Consider the following 19070-nt stretch of genomic DNA (forward strand, 5'->3'; position numbering starts at 1 on the left):
AGATAGAAAGACAAAAGCGTAACACGACCATTTCTGCCCTCAAGGAGATTACAACCTGTGGATATAGACATAGATGTAAAATATATACAAAATGCATACAAAGTATTTTGGGGACTTCGCAGCCATTCTAATATTTCCTACCAGGTTTAAATTCACCTATGACAAAGAAAAACAATTAAACAATGACTAGCGACTAGCATCTGGGAAAGGCAGAAGGGGGATTTGAGCTGTGTCTTAAAGGAAGACACCAGCTGTTCTTTAGGGGCAAAGGGACTCGGACAAAGACATGGAGATCAGAGATCAGTAATTGAGGAGGGGAAGCATAGTGCTTGGCCTCTAGGAACTTACATTCTTTTGTGTGTGTGGGGGGGGTTCAGTTGGGGTTGTGACTTGCCCAGGGTCACACAGCTAGTAAGTGTTAAGTGTCTGAGGCCGGATTTGAACTCAGGTCCTCCTGAATCCAGGGCCGGTGCTCTAGCTGCCTGGGAACTTACATTCTAATGGAGGAAGCAACAAAAACTGGGAAAATGAGGAGCCTGTTTATGAAAAACTTTAAATGTCAAAAAGAAAAGTCTATACTTGATCCTAGAGGTAACAGGGAGAGCCTAACGTTTATATGGTGGAGTGGGGGTGGGGTAGACACGGTCAGACCTGTGCTTTCGGAAAATCACTGGCAGCTGTGTGGAAAATGGACCAGAAAAGGGAAAGAAAAGACTACTGCAATACCCCAGGAAAGAGGTGATCAGGGCCTGGACTAGGGTTGTGACTGAGAAGAGAGGAGGAAACATATGCAAACAATGTTTAGGTAGAAACAAGAATTGGCAACTGATTGGCTATGTGGAAAAGTGAGGAATTGCATGTGACACAAAGGTTTTGAGGACCTAAGTGACTGGAAGGATACTCGTGCCCTTCACAATGACTGGGAAATTCAGAAGAGCAGTGATTTGAGGGGCGGGGAGAGGGAAGCAAGAAAATAATGAGTTCTTTTTTTGGACATGTTGACCTTGAGATGCTTACAAAATGGAGTTTGAAATGTGCAGTCATGCAAGACTAGCAGGAGGGAGGGAGGGAGAGAGGTGGGGTGGGGGGGAGGAAGAGAGAGAGAGATTAGGGCTGATTATATAAATGTGGAAGTCATTTGCACAGAGATAATGGAATACTCGGGACTTGATGGGAGTGCGTGTCTAGAGAGAAAAGCACACTTGCAGTTAGTAGGTGTATCTGGGTGATACAGCAAAGGAAACTGAGAAAAGCAGACGTTTAGGAGGAAAACCCAGAAAGGAGAGAGGAATCGACGCTGTCAGATGCTGATAAGTCAGTCAATAAACATTTATTAAACGGCCACTGTGGGTCAGGCACTCTGCTAAACGTTGGGTATACTGCTCTCAAAGAAGGGAAGAAGGATGAGGATTGAGAAAAGACCATTAGGTCTGGTAATTAAGTGGGTTATCAGTAACTGGAGCAGTTTTCCTTGAGTGATGAGCTCCGAAGTCAGAGGATTTAGAAGGCAGTAAGGCTACGAAGTGGGGGTAGCAGGTGTAGACGGCAGCGGAGATGCTGGAACCCAGGCGGACGTTTCTAAGGATGGGTGGTTGGGGGAACAGACTAGGGGGCGTGTTTGTAGGTATCGGGGAAGCAGTCGGCGGACGGGCAGAGATGGAAAACTCGATAGAGCGGGGCTCGCAGAGCTGCCAGGGCCCTCAGAGCTGCCAGGGCCCTCAGTGGCCATTTCATCCAGGCCCTTCATTTTGCAGAGGAGGACACCGAGGCTTGAAGAGGTGAGTCAGGATGACCGGCCTTTGTCACCCCCGGCGTCCCCAGACGCGCGCGGCCGCCGGCTTGTAAAACCAAGGGGCCTCTGCCGAGCCCACTGTTACATCTTTAGTGGGAACATCCACATCCGGGAAATCGGCAGCCGTTACAACCCGGGGCTTGGTTTCGAGCGTTTAGATGTAAGAAAGCGATAGAGAACATACAAATAAAGGGGATCGATCGTGTCGTGGGCACCCCCCCTCCCCCAGCCGCCCGCACCCGGGAACCGCTGCGACGCGTCCACCCGCACACTCCCGGGTGCTACCGGCCGCTTCTGGCTCGGGGCTGGCCCGGGTCCCCGTCTTTAAAATGGGGGTGACGCCCCCCCCCCCCCCCGCCGCCCCCGTGAGGAGGCTCGAGTTAGGGAAGGTCCGCGGACAAAGCGCTTCTAGCTCGGCACAAACGTCAGCTGTCACCGTGACGCCGCCGCCGCCGAGGAGGACGACTCCTTGGAAAGCAGGGCTGGGGTCCCCTCCAGGTCCACTCGGGGCTCCCCTCGACCCGCCCCGCCCTCAATCGGCTAGATTGCGAACAAGCGGGTCCCCACCGCAGCCCCGATGGTTGGGTCCAGAAGCCCACTGCGGCCTCTGAGTGGCTGGCTCGCCTCCCCGTGACCGCCCCCCTCTGGCTCGCGGCGGGGAGCCTCGGGAAGGCGGGGGAGCCCGGGGGGGGGGGGAGGAGACGGAAGCGGCAGGGAGGGGAGGGTGAAGGGAGAGAAGGGGAGGGGGAGGGGAGGAGGAGGGAGCAGAGGGAGGGGGCGGCGGCTCTCGCGCGCCTCTCGGCGGCCGCCGGGCTCCGGCGCGCAGCGCGTGCCGACGCTGGGTCACCGGGAGGAGGGTGTCCTGCCGGCGGACAGGCTGCCGCCCGGGCAGATGCGCCGAAGCCGCGCGGGCCCCCGAGCCTTCCGGGCGTTATTATGAGGAGAAAGCCCGCGGACGGCGGCGGAGTGGGACACGCTCGCCCGCGGTCCTCCCCGGTTCGGGCCCCGGCTCCGGAGGCTGCGGCTGCGGCTGCGGCACCTGCCGACCGAGGTGGGTGGTGCCCCCGCGAGCCAGCCGGGTAGCGGACTCGGCCGCCCCTGTCTTCCCGGCCGGGCCTCGGCCGCCGCCAGGCGCCCGGCACAGCGAGCGGTCAGCCCCTCCCGCGGCGCGCGGCGCGCGGCTCGGCCCCCGCTGTGCTAGCGCAAGCCGGGACCCCCGCGGCTCGGGGGGAGGGAGGGAGAAGGGGGAAGCGGAGCGGAGCCGGCTGAGACCGAGGCTCCCCGCGCGAGCCCCCCCGCCGCCTCCTGCGCGCGCCTCCCCTGCCCCGCCTCCCTCCTCCATCCCCCTCCCCCGCTCTCCCCGCGTGCCTGAGCTGCGGCGGCGGAGGCGGCGGCAGCGCGGGGGGCGCGGGCGTTATGGCACCGAGCGCGGCCATCGGGCCGCCGCGGGGCAGGTGAGAGAGCGCCGGGGACAGCGGGCGGGACTGGGGCCGCAGGGAACCGGGCTTCCCCGGAGGGACAGGAGGTGTCGCGGCTTGGGAAAAGCCGCTTCGGAACCGAGCTGAGCTCTCGGAGCGTGTCTGCACCAACCTCTTTTCTTCCCCTGCCACCCCCCGTGTGTGTGCGCGCGTGTGCATGTGCGTGTTTGTGCATGCGTGTGTGTGTGTGTGTGCTTGGGCATGCATATGTGTGTGCACGCATCTGTGCATTTGCGTAGTGGGGAGGAGCGGGGTTTTAAGGGGGGGGCGGCAAAGGGGTCCCTGGCCCTCCTCCTTGCTTGGGGGGAAGCGAGAATAACTGCAGAAAACCTGGTGGGAGGGAGGGGGCGAAGGGGCTGCCCCCAGTGCCAGAGGTCTTAGAAGATGCCCCTTCCCGCTTGGTTCAGTGTTTGGCGGCTGCCCACCCCACCAACCTTATCTCCATCGCCCCGGGATTTATCCCAATGTGGCCGTGACAATGGAAGGCTCCGGGGTACCAGAGCTGGTTTTGCTTTTTGAAATCCACACGGACCAGCCAGTACCTGACACACAGTGGGCGCCTCATAAATGCGCGTTAATTGATTGATTACTCATGCAACACAGAGGCAGCAAAGGACTGCTGGGCGCATCTCGAACGGGTTCCGAGGGAGTTTTTAATGGTAGAGCAGGCACTTATTAAGATTGACAACTAGTGCCGGACTCTAGGGATCATCTGTCCGCTTGAAACTTCCATTCCATAGGGGGTGGGGTATGGGGGGGAGGTACCTGTTCACGAATATGTAAATACTGGATAGATAGGAAATAAATGAGGGTTGTGGGGAGGGCGCCAATAACTGGGAGAAATTAGAAATAATGTTGAAACTTTATACAATTTCTCAAGGTACATTCAAAATTGCCTTTAAAAAATAAGGAAGGGGGGCAGTTAGGTGCCGCAGTGGATAAAGCACCGGCCCTGGATTCAGGAGGAACTAAGTTCAAATGTGGCCTCAGACACTTGACACTAGCTGTGTGATTCTGGGCAAGTCATTTAACCCTCATTGCCCCGCAAAAATAGATAGATAGATAGATAGATAGATAGATAGATAGATAGATAGATAGATAGATAGATAGATAGATAGATAGATAGATAGATAAGGAAGGCCATCACATACCTTTTGTCTGATAGTAGATACAGAGGAGCCCAGAGTTGCCCCACCTTCCCGGTGACCTTAGCTCTGCTCTTTTGTTGCACGAGTATTTTGGCATCTTTGACTTAAATTGTGGTTTGACTTTTTGAAGTGTCACACTATAGGAAGGATTTAAAAAAAAACAAGTCAAAATGTGTTGAGGCATAGTTTAAAAAAATTTTTTTTGAAATGGAACGTGAACTAAGAACTGAGATCTCTTTTCTTATGGAGGTTTTGTAGCTAGTTAAATCAACAGTCAAGTCTACAAATACTTAGAACCTACTATGTGCCAGGCACTGGGAATACAGGGAAAAACCAGGGAGCTCTCTAGGATCTCACTGTCTAATGGGAGAGACAAATACAAGCAGCTTTGTACAGATGAGATATAGATAGGATAAATTGGAGATAATGAACAGAGGGAAGACAGTAGAATTAAAGGAGATTTAATTAGAAGAGTAGATACATACATATACATACATAAATATATCTCACATTAGACTATCTCCTTGAGAGCACAGAATTTTGCTTTCTGTATCCCCAGGGCTTAGCCATAATGCTAGCTAAATAGTTAAACATTTAATAAATGCTTATTGGTTCACTGATGTAGAATATTTACCTGGTAAGAAATTTCTGTGGCAATTAAGTGACTATATGGTACATTAATTTCAAGGATACATTTCAGCATAATTAAATAGCCATTGCTTATTACTTTTAAGTGGTTTTTTTTTGCTTATTACTGTTATATACCACAATGTATTTACTAGTAGTTGGACAAATAGGTTGTAACACAAAAACTAGGACTCAACAAAGCTAAATGCCTTGCCAAAGTTTACATAACTAATGAATGTCAGAGTTGGAATTCAAACTCATTTCCTTGAAGTCTCAAGTCAGCATCTACCCCTCAGCACACTAGATTTGTAAAAGTTGCTATTGTCTTATCCTCCAAGTGTTTAGCTCATTACTGCAAATTGTCTTCTATGGAAGGAAGAATTTCTAGAAATACTTCACAGACTTACAAAGAGAAAAAACATTTAGGCAACATTGTTGTTATCAATAGCTCCTGCAGAAGTATGCTGGTCATTGACACAGTGCTACTGTTACAGGGAGCAATCAGTTCATAGGAGCGATGGTCCAAGTGAGTAGTTAACCAAACCGTGTTACAGCAGATATCTCCAACATTGCATGGAATTGGGGTTATAACGTCCTGTTGATATTGTGAAACCGCACTGGTCAGGTCAGCCTTAAGGGTGAAGGAGCCTTTTTTATTGGTCAATAGAGCTTATACTTTTGTATATGTGATTCTGAAAATTTGACATCTTTGAGAGCTTTCTTATACTTCTGATTCCAAAGGATCAGCGTGACCCTGTTTGGGGTTTTCTTGGCAGAGATACTGAAGTGGTTTGCTATTTCCTTCTCCAGCTCATTTGACAGATGAGGAAACTGAGGCAAGATGAAAAAGTGACTTGTTCAGGGTCACACAGATAGGAAGTGTCTGAGGTTGGATTTGAATTCATGAAGATGAGTCTTCCTGTTTCCAGGCCCAGTGCTCTTTGCACTATGGCGTTACCAAGTGCCAGATAGATTTATCCAAGATCAAATGAGGAGGTAGCCGAAAAACTGGGACTTGAATTCAGTATGAGAAAACAGTTACTTGGCAGACAAAAAATATCAATAGAATCTTGGGCTTTTTCCATTTTTTAAAAAAAATTTTATTTGTGACACATAATTATATTTTATACATATATCAAACAGATATAACATACACATATACACATATGTGACATATAATGTAAAATGTCTACATTATTACATTTAGCTATACCTAGATATATTGTTTTTTTTGTTTTGTTTTGTTTTGTTTTAGGTCAGGCAATTGGGGTTAAGTGACTTGCCCAGGTTAGTAAGTGTTAAGTGTCTGAGGCCAGATTTGAACTCAGGTACTCCTGACTCCACGGTTGGTGCTTGTCCATTTCGCCACCTAGCTGCCCCCTTCCTAGATATATTGTAATACATATAATTTAGTATTGTAAATCCTTAATTCCTGTTTTATAAATAACATATACATATAAATTTATATGACAAATTTGTTTAAATATCATGATATATCCATTTTTTAAAAAACACCCTAAAAAGGGTCTAAGGAGAGGCAATTGATAATCCTGCTGTATTGGGGGCAGCTAGGTGGTGCAGTGGATAAAGCACCAGCTCTGGATTCAGGAGGACCTGAGTTCAAATACAAACCTCAGACACTTAACACTTACTAGTGTAAAGGGCTAAAATTCTAGCTATGCTGTCTAAAATATCTAATGAGTGGTCGCCAATAAATTATAAGCTTTAGCAAGAGTTCGATTTTTAAGCATTTATTAAGGAGAATAAGAATTTGGTAAAGAGAGAGAGAAAGGCCTACATTCATCTGTCTATTAAAGGGATAGTGCATTTCTAGCTCCCTTCTCCACCGGAGTCCGCAGGAAAGAGAGTAAGTCAGAGCGCCAGGCTCCCCCTTCTTCCTCCCACAAGCAAAGTCACTTCCTGATGCCAAAGAAAAGACACATGATCTTGCCCTCAGAGACCTTCACCTCATGGCAGAGCTTTTCTACAGTAAGTCTCCAGCAGGTGGCGTCTTTCCAATCATTACACTAGTTGTGTGACCCCGAGCAAGTCACCTAACGGAGTGCCCCACCAAAAAAAAAAAAAAAGTGAATGATAATCTTACTGTATTTTCCCCAGGTCAGACAATAATAGTAATTCTCATTTATATATTTCATTAAGCTTTACAAAGTTATTTCCTCACAACAACTTTGTGAGGTAGGTAGTGCAAGTATAATGAGCAGATTAGGAAATTGAGGCTCTCAAAGGTTAAGTTATTTACTCAGGTTACAAAACTTAAGTATCAGAGTTGGGGATTTGAACATCCATCTCCTGATTCTACACCCATCACTTAATCCCTAGGAATCTGGGATAGTGTAGTCACTTCTTGGTATTGTTTGAAGAGGATGTTTTTAAAAATCTTATTTTATTGATATCTTTCTTTTGCTTTTAATATCACCTTTATTTTGAATATATGCTTCCCTCCTCTACCCAGTGAGCCATCCCTTGAAACAACAACAAAAAAAAGAAATTAAAAAAACACCAGATCAGCAAAATAAATGAATAAATCAACTGAGTCTGACAGTAGGTGTCAGATATTCCCTACCTGTAGTCCCCCACCACTGTAAGGCAGTGCTAGTTCCTCCAGTTCATCATATTTGATGTTCCTTGATCTATCTATTTACAGTTTTAGCCATTCATACATACATACATACATACACATATATATGTATATATACATGCAAGCACACATATATATATGAAAGAATTTTTATATGCAGTTCTGCTTACTTCATCCTGCATCATTTCAGATTTCTCCCTATCTGAATTTTTTCTAATGACATAGTAATATTTCAGTTATGTTCATCAGTCTACATTCATGTGCCATAATTTAGCCCTTCCTTAATCGATGGACATTTGCTTTGTTTTCATTTCTTCGCTATCACAAAAAGATACTTCTTGGAATTTCAGTGTCTGTGGAACATGAGAGAGCCACCGTTCAGCTGAAGTGTATCCAGAGGAGAGACAAGAATGTTAAGAAGACTCAGAGCTGTGAGGAGGGTGGCAGGAGCTAGGAATCTTTACCCTGAATACCAGGGTGAAGGGCATGATTGTGCCCTTATTGACTTGGCCTGCACAAGTAGCTAGAACCGATGGGTAGAGAAGCTACAATGAGGCAACTTTTAGCCAACTCTGAGGACGATCTTGCTGATAATTAGAGCTGTTCCAGATAGAACTGCCTGTCCCCTAAGGTACTGAGACCTCCTTCGCTGGAGGGGTTCATTGGAAGTTGGAGGGCTTCTTGCTGGAAATGATGAGACCATCAGTTTGAAGCTGGAAGCCATTTTAGAGGCTACCTAGTATGACTCTTCTATTGACTAAGCAGCAGACTGGGGCCCAGATGAAATAACTTGTCCAGGATCGTGTCATAGGTGACAGCAGAAACTTGAACCCAGGCCTTTGAGCTTCCTATTGTGCCACATGGATGATTTTTTTTTAATGTAGGGGCTGTGGACTGGGTGACTTATAAGGTTCCTTCTGGCTCTAAGAGTCTATGAAGAACTGTTCCTTGATGTTTCCCTTATGCTGTAAACCTTCTGAGCCTCCTCATCCTGTGTGACTTGTGTTTTGCTTTTTTTCTCCATCATTCTTTTGAGAGACAGACACACAGACAGAGGATGGGAGGTGGTATTCCATGGGGGCTTGGGGGCATCTTGAAAGTTGTCTCCCATTCTTATTACACAAATGGCCTCCTGTCTTTTCTGTTCAGCCATACCTTGGATAATTCTGGCCCTCCATGTCTTTCGTGCCATCTGGAGGGCAAGTCTCTATTGACAGGTGTGGGGACCAATTTTTAATTGAGGAGTGCTAGCTAAGCGGCTCGCTGCAATATTGGGGCAGGGAAGGAGACCTGCAGCCTCCCTCAAAACAGAACAAGATTTGTTTTAACAAGAACGAACTTAAAAAAAAACACAAACAGCATCAGTAGGATCAAGGGAAAGGAAATAAAATGGGGAAAGGGAAATTATAATACCTGAAAAAATACCACCACCCAGGAATCAGCTGAAAATACGCAGCAGAACGCCTGTCGCTTTCCAGCTTCCACCTAGAATGCCCAATTCTCCTCCCCCAAACCTAGAAACACCCTACACAGCCCCAGCCAATGGGATGGCTGCTCTGACAGTCACACGACTGCCCTCACTAGGCTTCCAATCATAATTTTGCCAGGCCCATGTAGGCGTAGGCGAGTGGTGATGACGCGAGGTGCCAGAGCCCAGGCAACGGCTACAACCTGTGGGTTTGCGGAGCCCCAGGCCAGTGCGTGCTGAGGCATAAAAACCTCAAATAACAATCAACTTTCCACACAGGGTACAGTGGCTTGCTTATGCCCAGTGTGTAGCTTTACTCGCCTTCCTTTGAATCATTTGTGAATTTAATCCTATGGAGACTGTGGCATTCTGTGATTTGCAGCCAGATGGCAAGTATGGAGTTTAAAGAGACTTGCCAGCATTTCATTTAACACCAGTAGGATTGTCTTACCATATCACCCTGTGATTGTGATGAGTTTTAAGTATTTGAGGTGGAAAGCTTAGCTGAATAAAACAAACTCTTTCCTCCTCCCCCCTACTCCTTTATTTTAGCTTCTCCTCTCTGCTGTTGAGCTGGATTGAGACACCCTGAAGACAGTCATGTTCCTTTTTCAAGTTGTGACCTCCCTTAGTGTGAGGATGGCTGTGAGAAGGCATTTCCTTTGGCTTCTCTGTTGGGAAACCAATGTGGTGATGGGTGCTGTGACAGCAGTGCCGGGAGATTTGTTTGTGCCCACAGGCATTAGCATGACTCGTAGAGTGAAACTCACCGAGTAATCCCTTAAGGATTCACTGAGAGCATTTATTAGTCCACACCCTCAAAGGTTGGAGGAGACAAGAAAAAAAAAATACAGAAAACAACTAGAGGCGCGAGACAAGCAGAGAGTCTGTTAGACGACAGACATATGGAATATACAAACTGAATTAAAGAAACCATGGATTTAAGCACCTACTGTGTGCAAGGCACTGACCTGGGGATACATGGAGATGGAGAATGACAGTCTTTCGAGAAGCTTACATTCTTGTGGGGAGGGGCAGTAGGAGCAAATGTTGAGGATGGGGGTAGCTGAGTTAGCCAGACTTTTGTGGAAAGAGGGAAGATGAGTTTTAAGTCAAATTTGTGTTAGCCAGAGGATGCTCACTGGTAATGTACGCCAGGGAATCCATCTGTCCTTGGCCTTGTGTCCTGTTTTGCAGTCAGTGATTTAGATGAAACCTTTGAAGGTGCTCACTGACTGGTCAGATTATGTATATCTGGAGAAATAGCTAATATGGTGGGTGACAGAATCAGGGTCTATGCAGATCTCAACAGACTAGACCAAGGGAATCGAGCAAATGCAATCAAACTTGATAAGGAAAATGCAAGAATTTCCCACAAAAATCAATGTTATGAAACAATTCTAAATTAGAAGGAGAAGCTAATGCTGTTGTCCTCTGCCTCCACCCTTCAAGGGACAGAGCCATTGGGGATTGCCAGCTTCAGCTGAAAGGAGATGGGGAATCCTTGAAAAAGAAACCCCTTAGAAATGTCCCTAGAATATGAGGAGGTTCAAGAGAGCTTCAGTGACGCAGGGCGATCCCTCCGCCCTCATAGTACTCATATAACTTGCCACTTACTCAAATTATTTCCTGAGATAGTGCCCACCTCCAACCAGAAAATGAAAAAGAATGGAAGATCCTGCCCAAAAAAGTCATTGTAAAAACTACACCTGGGGCAACTAGGAGTCACAGTGGATAAAGCACCAGCCCTGGATTCAAGAGTACCTGAGTTCAAATCTGGCCTTAGACACTTGACATACTAGCTGTGTGACCCTGGGCAAGTCACTTAACCCTCATTTCCCTGCAAAAAAACCTCCAGAAAAACCCAAAACCAAAAAAACCCCAAAACCCAAAACAACTACACTTAACACATGCCCTCTCTCACCCCATCAGGGTCCAGAGGGTGGGGAGAAGGTTGTAACTATATAGTGGTGATTGGAGCCCAAATGATATAACTGTACAAAATAGCTAGCTCTCTTCATTATTGTTCTGAGGAGGTAGAAAAGGTATAGATAATATGTGCCCTTTGGGAAGTTTATAATTAATCCATCTGCCCGCTGATAAGTAGGAGATGGCATCCCATATCCTAGACAATTGGACTTCAAACCTTGGAGCACACCCCCAGTGTACATATATTTATCTATGAATTATAGCCATGTCCATGGTTTAAAGTTCAATTTCTTTCTTCTTTTTTTTTTTTTTAAAAGACTACAGCTCCCTATTTCACCCAGTTGTGATGCACAGGGCCTCACGTGTCTCTGATCATCTGGGGAACTCAGACCCATTCAGTTTCTGACCTGGGCTGATTTGCCCCTCTAAAAACAGCTTGGTGGCCCCCTGCTCTCGGGGCTCTCTGTATTGGTGCCATACTTGGTGTGGATGCCTAATGATGGGCTCGAGAGATCCACCAGCCTCCACCTCTCTCCATTAGCTGGGTTGAGAGGCATGCTCCACTGTGTCTGCTGGCTAACTTATTTCAGTACTTTTTTTTTTTTTGGTGGGCCAATGGGGGTTAAGTGACTTGCCCAAGATCACACAGCTAGTAAGTGTCAAGTGTTTGAGGCTAGATTTGAACTCAGGTCCTCCTGAATCCAGGGCCAGTGCTTTATCCACTGCGCCACCTAGCTGCCCCAGTACTTGGTTTTAATGTCTGTCATAGGTGGGGAAAAAATACCTGACAAAGCTCTAAATGGGAGAAGTGCCCTGTTGGCCACCCTTAGTAAATCCCGATCCTCGATATCTCCCTGTGACCAGAGGCTTTTGTTAAACCTTGCCTAGTAGATTCCCGTCTTCCCTGGTATCAATCAGCTACCCTGGTGATCTCATGCAGAGGTGTGGCATTTTGACATTGTTCACAAATGGGCTCAAACCCGACTGAAACTCTTCACTTGTAGTCTTTTTTTAAACATTTAGAAGAGCTTGGGGAGGGGGAAGAAGAGGGAGGAAGAAAGGAAAATTTGGAACCCCAAATCTTTTTTAAATGAATGTTGAAAACTATCTTTACAAGTAATTGGAAAGGGGCAGCTAGGTGGTGCAGTAGATAGAGCACTGGCCCTGGAGTCAGGAGGACCTGAGTTCAAATTCGGCCTCAGCACTTAACACTAGCTGTGTGACCCTAGGCAAGTCACTTAACCCAAATTGCCTCACAAAAAACCAAAAAAAAAACCCCAAAAACCAATAATTGGAAAAAAGTAAAATACTATTTACAAAAACAATTTTGAAGACTTAGAAAATTCCATTTCCATGTAGCTACTTAGAGTTTTTATGGGCGACACCCAGTGTTTTCAGCACGTTACAACATCACAACAGTGGGAACATTTCCAAACATCCATTTTCAGCATGCTTTCTCCAAAGCAGCAGTTTCTTTTAAAAAGCAGGTTACAGGGGCAGCTAGGTGGTGCAGTGGATAGAGCACCGGCCCTGGAGTCAGGAGTACCTGGGTTCAAATCTGGCCTCAGACACTTAACACTTACTAGCTGTGTGACCCTGGACAAGTCACTTAACCCCAATTGCCTCACTAAAAAAAAAAAGCAGGTTACGTTTTGCTTGTTGTTCCATTGTCACCTTTGGTATCTGGGATATGAGCGGAACTTAGACAAATATATCATTCCCTAATGGATCAGTATTCCATGGTGATGAACCAAGAGTTTTCAAAAGGAGATGTGCAAACAATTAGTAACCCTAAATCTCTAACAAGATAAATGCAAAATGAAACAGCTGAGGTTTCACTTCTATTCAGCAGATTGGCACAGGTGGCGAAGGGGAGACGAGGCAGTGTTAGAAGGGACCTGGATAGACAGATGCCCCAATAAACACACCGATGGGGGAGCTGGGAATGCTGGGGCCGAGTTATGGGGTTGGGACTATTAAAGTTTAACCTGGACAACTGACATGGTCTTCCCCTTGAGACACACCTTGAAGCAAGAGAGATAAGCCCATTATGCTTGGCTGCTGCCTGGGTGGCTTGAGGGGATGGATATGGCTTGGATGGCTCTCACCCAACTTCTCCCAGCCACCACACCAGTGGGAGAGGTCCTCCCTCAGGTGATCACCCCCAATAAGGGAACTTTCCACAGTCAGATGATCACCCCATTGTCACCCCACCGTCAGTCCTCTATAAAAGTATTTGCCTTTCTCTTGCTTGAGGAGATTATCACCTTAGAGAACCATGTCTTTGTGCCATGCCATCTCCCCAAGAGGACTTCTCTCTTGCTTTCCTTTCTCTAGTGCCTAAATAAAATATTATTTTATTCTAATTGGATTTGTGTGCGAGAGGGTGTAATTTTTTTCCATAAAAGTATTTTATGATTTTCCAGTTACATGTGGAGATAGTTTTCAACATTTGTTTTTATAAGATTTCTAGTTTCAAATTTTTCTCCCTCCCTCCCCTCCCTTCCCCCTCCCCAAGACAGCTAATAATCTGATATAGGTTATATATGTACAATCACATTAAACATATTTTTGCATTAGACATGCTGTGAAAGAAGAATCAGAGCAAAAAGGAAAAACCTCAAAAAACAAAAACAATAGAAATAGTATAGTTCAATCTGCATCTAGATTCCATAGTTCTTTTTTTTTTTTCTGGATTTGGAGAGCATTTTTCATCATTAGTCCTTTGGAACCATCTTGGACCATTGTATTGCTGAGAAGAGTCAAGTCTATCACAGTTGATCAATACACAGTGTTGTTGATACCATTTACAATGTTCTCCTGGTTATGCTCATCTCACTCAGCATCAGTTCACTTAAGTCTTTCCAGGTTTCTCTGAAATCTGCCTGCTCATTGTTTCTTACAGCACAATAGTATTCTATTACATTCATATACCACAACTTGTTCAGCTATTTCCCAGTTGATGGTCATCCCCTCAATTTCAAATTCCTTGCCATCACAAAGAGAACAGCTATAAATATTTTTGCATATGTGGGTCCTTTTCCCTTTTTTATGATCCCTTTGGGAAAAAGACCTAATAGTGGTATAGCTGGTTACAGGGTCAAAGGGTATGCACAGCTTTATAGCCCTTTGGCCATAGTTCCAAATTGCTCTCCGGAATGGTTGGATCAGTTCGCAGCTCCACTAACAATGCATTAGTGTTCCAATTTTTCCACAGCTTCTCCAAGAGGGTGTAATTCTTTAAAGAGGAATTCCTAAGAACTCCAACACCAACCATTTCCCCCATACCAGTCCGCATCTTCTTTCAAACCCCTCTTTGCTCTTGTGACTCATGTCACGAATGCTAAGATTCAGCTCCGTTTGTAGCTGGCAAACCCACACCAGGTGTGTGTGATCCTGGAGAGGTCATCTAACCATTCAGAGACCCATTTTCCTCCATTATAAAATGAGGGTGTTTAGTCAACTGCAGTCCTCAGAAGTTTGAGTAGTAAACCCATATTAATGTTTAGTGATCTCTGACCTGTGCTGCAAATGGGAGAAGGGCAAACCCCATCAGCCAAAGGTTAATGGATCCTGCTCTCATCAGGGTCATTCCAGAGTGTCATTTACTCCAGGGCAAGGCAGGTGGAAAGGGAAGAGGGTAAAGAATTGTGCTGCTGCCTTACTGCTCCCTCTTCACAATTTACTGAACCTTTGAATCTCTTGAAAAAGGAAGCAATAGATCAGCGCAACCTTCAGGATGACTGGGGCCTGAGCTTTGGAGCTCTGAGTGTCCCAGAGCCAGCTGAAGGTAGACTTGGATCCTGTACTTTTTTGTGTCATAGCCCCCTCTGGCAGCCAGCTGGGTGAAGCCTATGGACCTCTTCTCAGAATCATTTTTAAATGCATAAAATAAAATATATGGGATTTTAAATGAAACCAATATATTGAAACGGATTCATTTAACTTTTTTTTTAATTCACCAGCCTGAGGTTAAGAACTCTTACTCTAGCTTCCAAGACAATGGGAGCTCTTAGACACATCAAGTTAGGGTATTATCCAGAATCCACATGTTGGAGAGATGTTCAAATATAGGAATATTAAGGAGCTCCAGGCATTACTTGATAAGTTAGAAGGGATCTCTTGTTCTAGGGATGAGAGCTGGGAAAGGGTTGAAGACAAACATGCCCTCTTCCATTGAAGATACCTGGGTGGCCATCATCTGGTCCCCCTGGTGGATGATGCTGGGGATTAGAAGGAAGAGTCCAAAGAGAAAAACAGAGCAGTATTGCGCATGAGTCACAGGTAATCAATATAAACCATGCCTGCTGAGAACAAAGGTTATAAGGAAGTATTGTGATTCTGGAAGCACCATCTCCTTCCCTCCCCATCATCAGGCTGTGCAGCTGGGACAGCTGAACCCGCCTGCCCTATAAAAAAGTCAATAACCAGAGAATGTGTTAATATGTGACTTGGGGCAAATCTCTTCACTATCTTTTTTTTTTTTTTTTGAGACAAATTCTCCCATTTTCACCAATGTTCAGTGACCACTCACAGGCCTCATCCCACTTCTAAATGGCATGGAAGTTTGGGCCGGGGTGTTCTGGCCTCTCCATAGACAGCCTGGTGGCCCTGCTGCAGCTCAGAACTCCAGAGCTTGAGCGTCCATCGGCCTCAGCCTCTGAAAGAGCAGGGTCTATACATGTGCATGACTGTGTCAGGCTCTCATCAGATTTCCTAAATGGTACTGTCCCAAATTCAGATTTAAAGAACCAAATGCAACATAGCATAACCTGATACGGGACTTCTAGAAGTAAGATTAATAAAATATGTTTTAAAAAGTAGTTTTTTGAAAACTTGCCATCGATCTAGTACGGCATAGAGCAGTAGTATCGGATTCCCCAAGGGTTGCAGGTTGACTTAGAAAACCCCAGATTAACATTATCGATGGTTTGTGGTATTTTTATTTATTTTATTTACATTTTCCAGTTACATTTTAATCTGCTTCTGGCTGCATTTGAGAGGGTAGCAGAGCACCCATTAACTTGACACCTTTGTCATAGAGGATAGAGACTTAGAGTCAGGATGATTCTGGATTTGAATTCCACCTCTGATACATTAACTGTATGAGTATAACCCAGTTGTACCCCAGTTTACTTATCTGTAAAATGATCTGAAGACGAAATGGCAAACTATTCCATTATCTTTGTCATGATCGAAACGACTGAACAGCAAAATGGAGATATGAATCTCTTTCCTCTGACTCAGAATCTAGTTCTCTTTAGAGTAAAGCTCAGCTGCCTCTAACTCCCCGTGTTATACCATGTTTTTCCACAAACTTGCCTTCCCTGATGGACCTTACTATTCCTCTGCTTGGGCTCATCCGCCACTGGTTAGTGTCCTCTGCCTGTTGCTGCTCTCTCCATCCTTGTATACTGAAATCCCATCTGCCAGAAGACACAGCCCCTGCCCAGACTTTGCGTATCTTCCTCTTCCTCTCATCCTTTCCATTCCCTCAGTGTTGCGTTCCACATATGTCTACCCACCCAGTGGGCCCTCTAAAATGCCTGTTCTGTAATTAACAGTTAAATTTGCTTTTTTTGGGGGGGGGAAGGGTAATGAGGGTTAAGTGACTTGCCCAAGGTCACACAGCTAGTAAGTGTCAAGTGTCTGAGGCCAGATTTGAACTCAGGTTCTCCTCAGTCCAAGACCAGTGTTCTATCCTCTACATCACCTAGCTGCCCCCTAAATTTGCTTTCATTTTAAACTTCTTCCATCGTTTATCACCCACTGAGAGTTCTCTGTCTCCTGATGTCAAATCCTTTCTAGCTACAGTTTCCAGGCCTGCTTGCACTTTCACTCATCTCCCCTGACTCATTGGTCATTGTGTCAAGAGTCAGAAGACTCCTAGCTCCCTCTTGCCACTTCCAGGTCTTAGCTCTACCAGCATCACTCAGCAATCTCTCCTCCTTTGAGGTTCATTCAATTTAAATTTATCACTCAGCCCAACTTCCGGCAACTTAGTTGTTGACTTCCAGAACATTCTTTCCCCTTGCTCAATGAACTCTGTTCCTGGCTCATATTTTGCCAAATTAAAAAAAAAAAAATAAGGCCATTCTATAAAAACTTTATCCTCACTCCTCATCTCATATCCCTGGGACGTCATCTCCTATTATCTCTTTTTTCCCTCCAGTCTCCAAGCATGAGGTGGCCCTTCTTGCCAAGTTGATCCAATTGACCCCATCCTTTTCTGGGTCCTCCTCTCTTTCTGTACGCCCTCATTTGATCATCCCTGCATCAGTTCTAATGGCCTCATTTGATCATATTTATGTGTAATTTGGGGACTTATTTATCCAGTCCTAATCTCTTGTCCTGCGTTATCAGCTGCTCATTGCACATTTGGAACCGCAATGTCCCATAATCACCTTCAAATTGAACACGTGGTTTATTGTCTTTCCCCCAGACCCTCTCCTCTTTTGAACTTACCTTATTACCATCAAAGATGTCACCCAGGTTCAGAACATCGGTGTCGTCCTTAACTCTTCTTTCAGTCACACCAGAGTCCAACTGGATGCTAAGTCTCGTTATTTCTTCCTCTAGCCTATCGCTTATGCACATACCTTTCTCCGCATGAGCTCTCACCTGAACTGTTGCAGTGGTCTTCTGAATGGTCTCCCTGTCTTAATTCCCTCCCAACTCCAAACCATCCTTCATAAGCTGCCAGTGTGATTTTCCTAAAACAGAAGTATCCCTCTCTCCCTCCCAATAAACTCTAGTGACTCTCTGTTACCTCCAACATTAAGTATGGCATCAGTTGTTGGGCACTTAATGTTCTTCATAGCCTGGCCCTTTCCTACCTTAAAAGCCTCATACGTTCTATTCCCCTCTGTGATTTCTAGGATTTAGCCATGTTGACCCTCTTGCTTTTCTATTTCCTATCTCCTTGCCTTCCGAGTGGCTATTTCTAATGCCTCAATTGTTCTTCTAACTCTTACAGTCTAGGACTCAACTCAAGCACCACCTATTTCATAAGCCCTTTGTTTATTTTTAATGTTTTGTTTTGTTTTGTTTGTTTTGACTTATTTTTTTGGTGGGGGGTTTTAATGTGTTGTTAATCTTATTTTTTATTTTGAACTTTAAAAAAAGAGCATTTATGTATACACAGTTGAACATAAAAGGGGATTGTATAAGAAACTGAATATTCACACTTGTTTTTTTTTTAATTAAGAATTCCAAGTGATTTTGAAAACTGTCCCTTGCCCATGTTACCTTGTATGCATTTTTAAATGGCTTTTTTTGCCATTACCATTGCTAACCCAAATCCACCCCTCCCCAATTAGAGAGGGGGGGGGGAACCCTCTACAACAAACATGTTTAGTCGAGAAAAACAAATCCACACAATGACCATGTCCAGAGTGTGTCTTTGTGTACCTTGAGCCCATTGCCATTCTGTTACAAAGGAGGTAATGCGTCATCCCACACCACTGTTGGTTCAGCCCTTCCACAACTGGTGGGCATTTATTTAGCTTCTAATTTTGTTTCTATTCTAATTGTATTTTCTCCCTTTTAATTTCCTCTTCAGGATCAGGAAGTTTGTTGTGCTTGTGGCCATCCCATCATTATCCTTCCTCTTAACTACCCTTCCCCATCAACACACACACCATTCCTTGTGTGTTTTCCCATTGAGTTTGCTGTATTTTTACAGCTCTGTGTGTGTGTGTGTGTGTACGTGCGCGCGCAACCCTCCTCTGCCTATTTCAGACAGGAGTTAGGGTTATCTGATGCCCTCTCCTCCCACCCCTTATTCATAATCTTATCCTGTGCCTTTTGTGAGAAATAGCAAGTACTACCTCTGTTTCCTTCTTTCTGCAGTCACACCTTTTCCTTTTCCTTTCTCTTCTGTTTTTCCTCTTCAAACCCTCAAAACCAATTAACTTAATCTGCCCCAGGTCCTCTGTTTTCCTTATTTAACCCACAGTGCCCCCCTTTGAATACAATGAGGTTCTGAAGGACACTTGGGGTTCTTTTCCCCCATCAAAATGTTAGCACT

General features: G+C 45.4%; 1 protein-coding gene across 5 annotated transcripts in view; it reads left to right on the top strand.

Annotated features, from left to right (window-relative positions):
- The first annotated feature begins 1658 nt into the window (after positions 1 to 1658).
- The window catches only part of ST3GAL5 (ST3 beta-galactoside alpha-2,3-sialyltransferase 5), a 63489-nt gene continuing 46077 nt past the window's right edge, over positions 1659 to 19070 (top strand). The window contains exon 1 of one of the 5 annotated variants that reach the window (XM_043985505.1): positions 1659 to 1778. Coding sequence is in view for 3 of the 5 variants with exons in the window: in XM_043985503.1 (XP_043841438.1) it covers positions 2122 to 2290 (169 nt within the window). In the remaining 2 variants the exon portion in view is untranslated. Of the gene's footprint in view, positions 1779 to 1992; positions 2291 to 2605; positions 2844 to 3134; positions 3247 to 19070 lie in introns of those variants that run through there. The other 4 variants (XM_043985503.1, XM_043985501.1, XM_043985502.1 and 1 more) reach the window with 4 other exon arrangements.

Source organism: Dromiciops gliroides, chromosome 2 (genome assembly GCF_019393635.1).
Source record: "Dromiciops gliroides isolate mDroGli1 chromosome 2, mDroGli1.pri, whole genome shotgun sequence".
In the NCBI taxonomy this organism is placed as follows: Eukaryota; Metazoa; Chordata; class Mammalia; order Microbiotheria; family Microbiotheriidae; genus Dromiciops; species Dromiciops gliroides.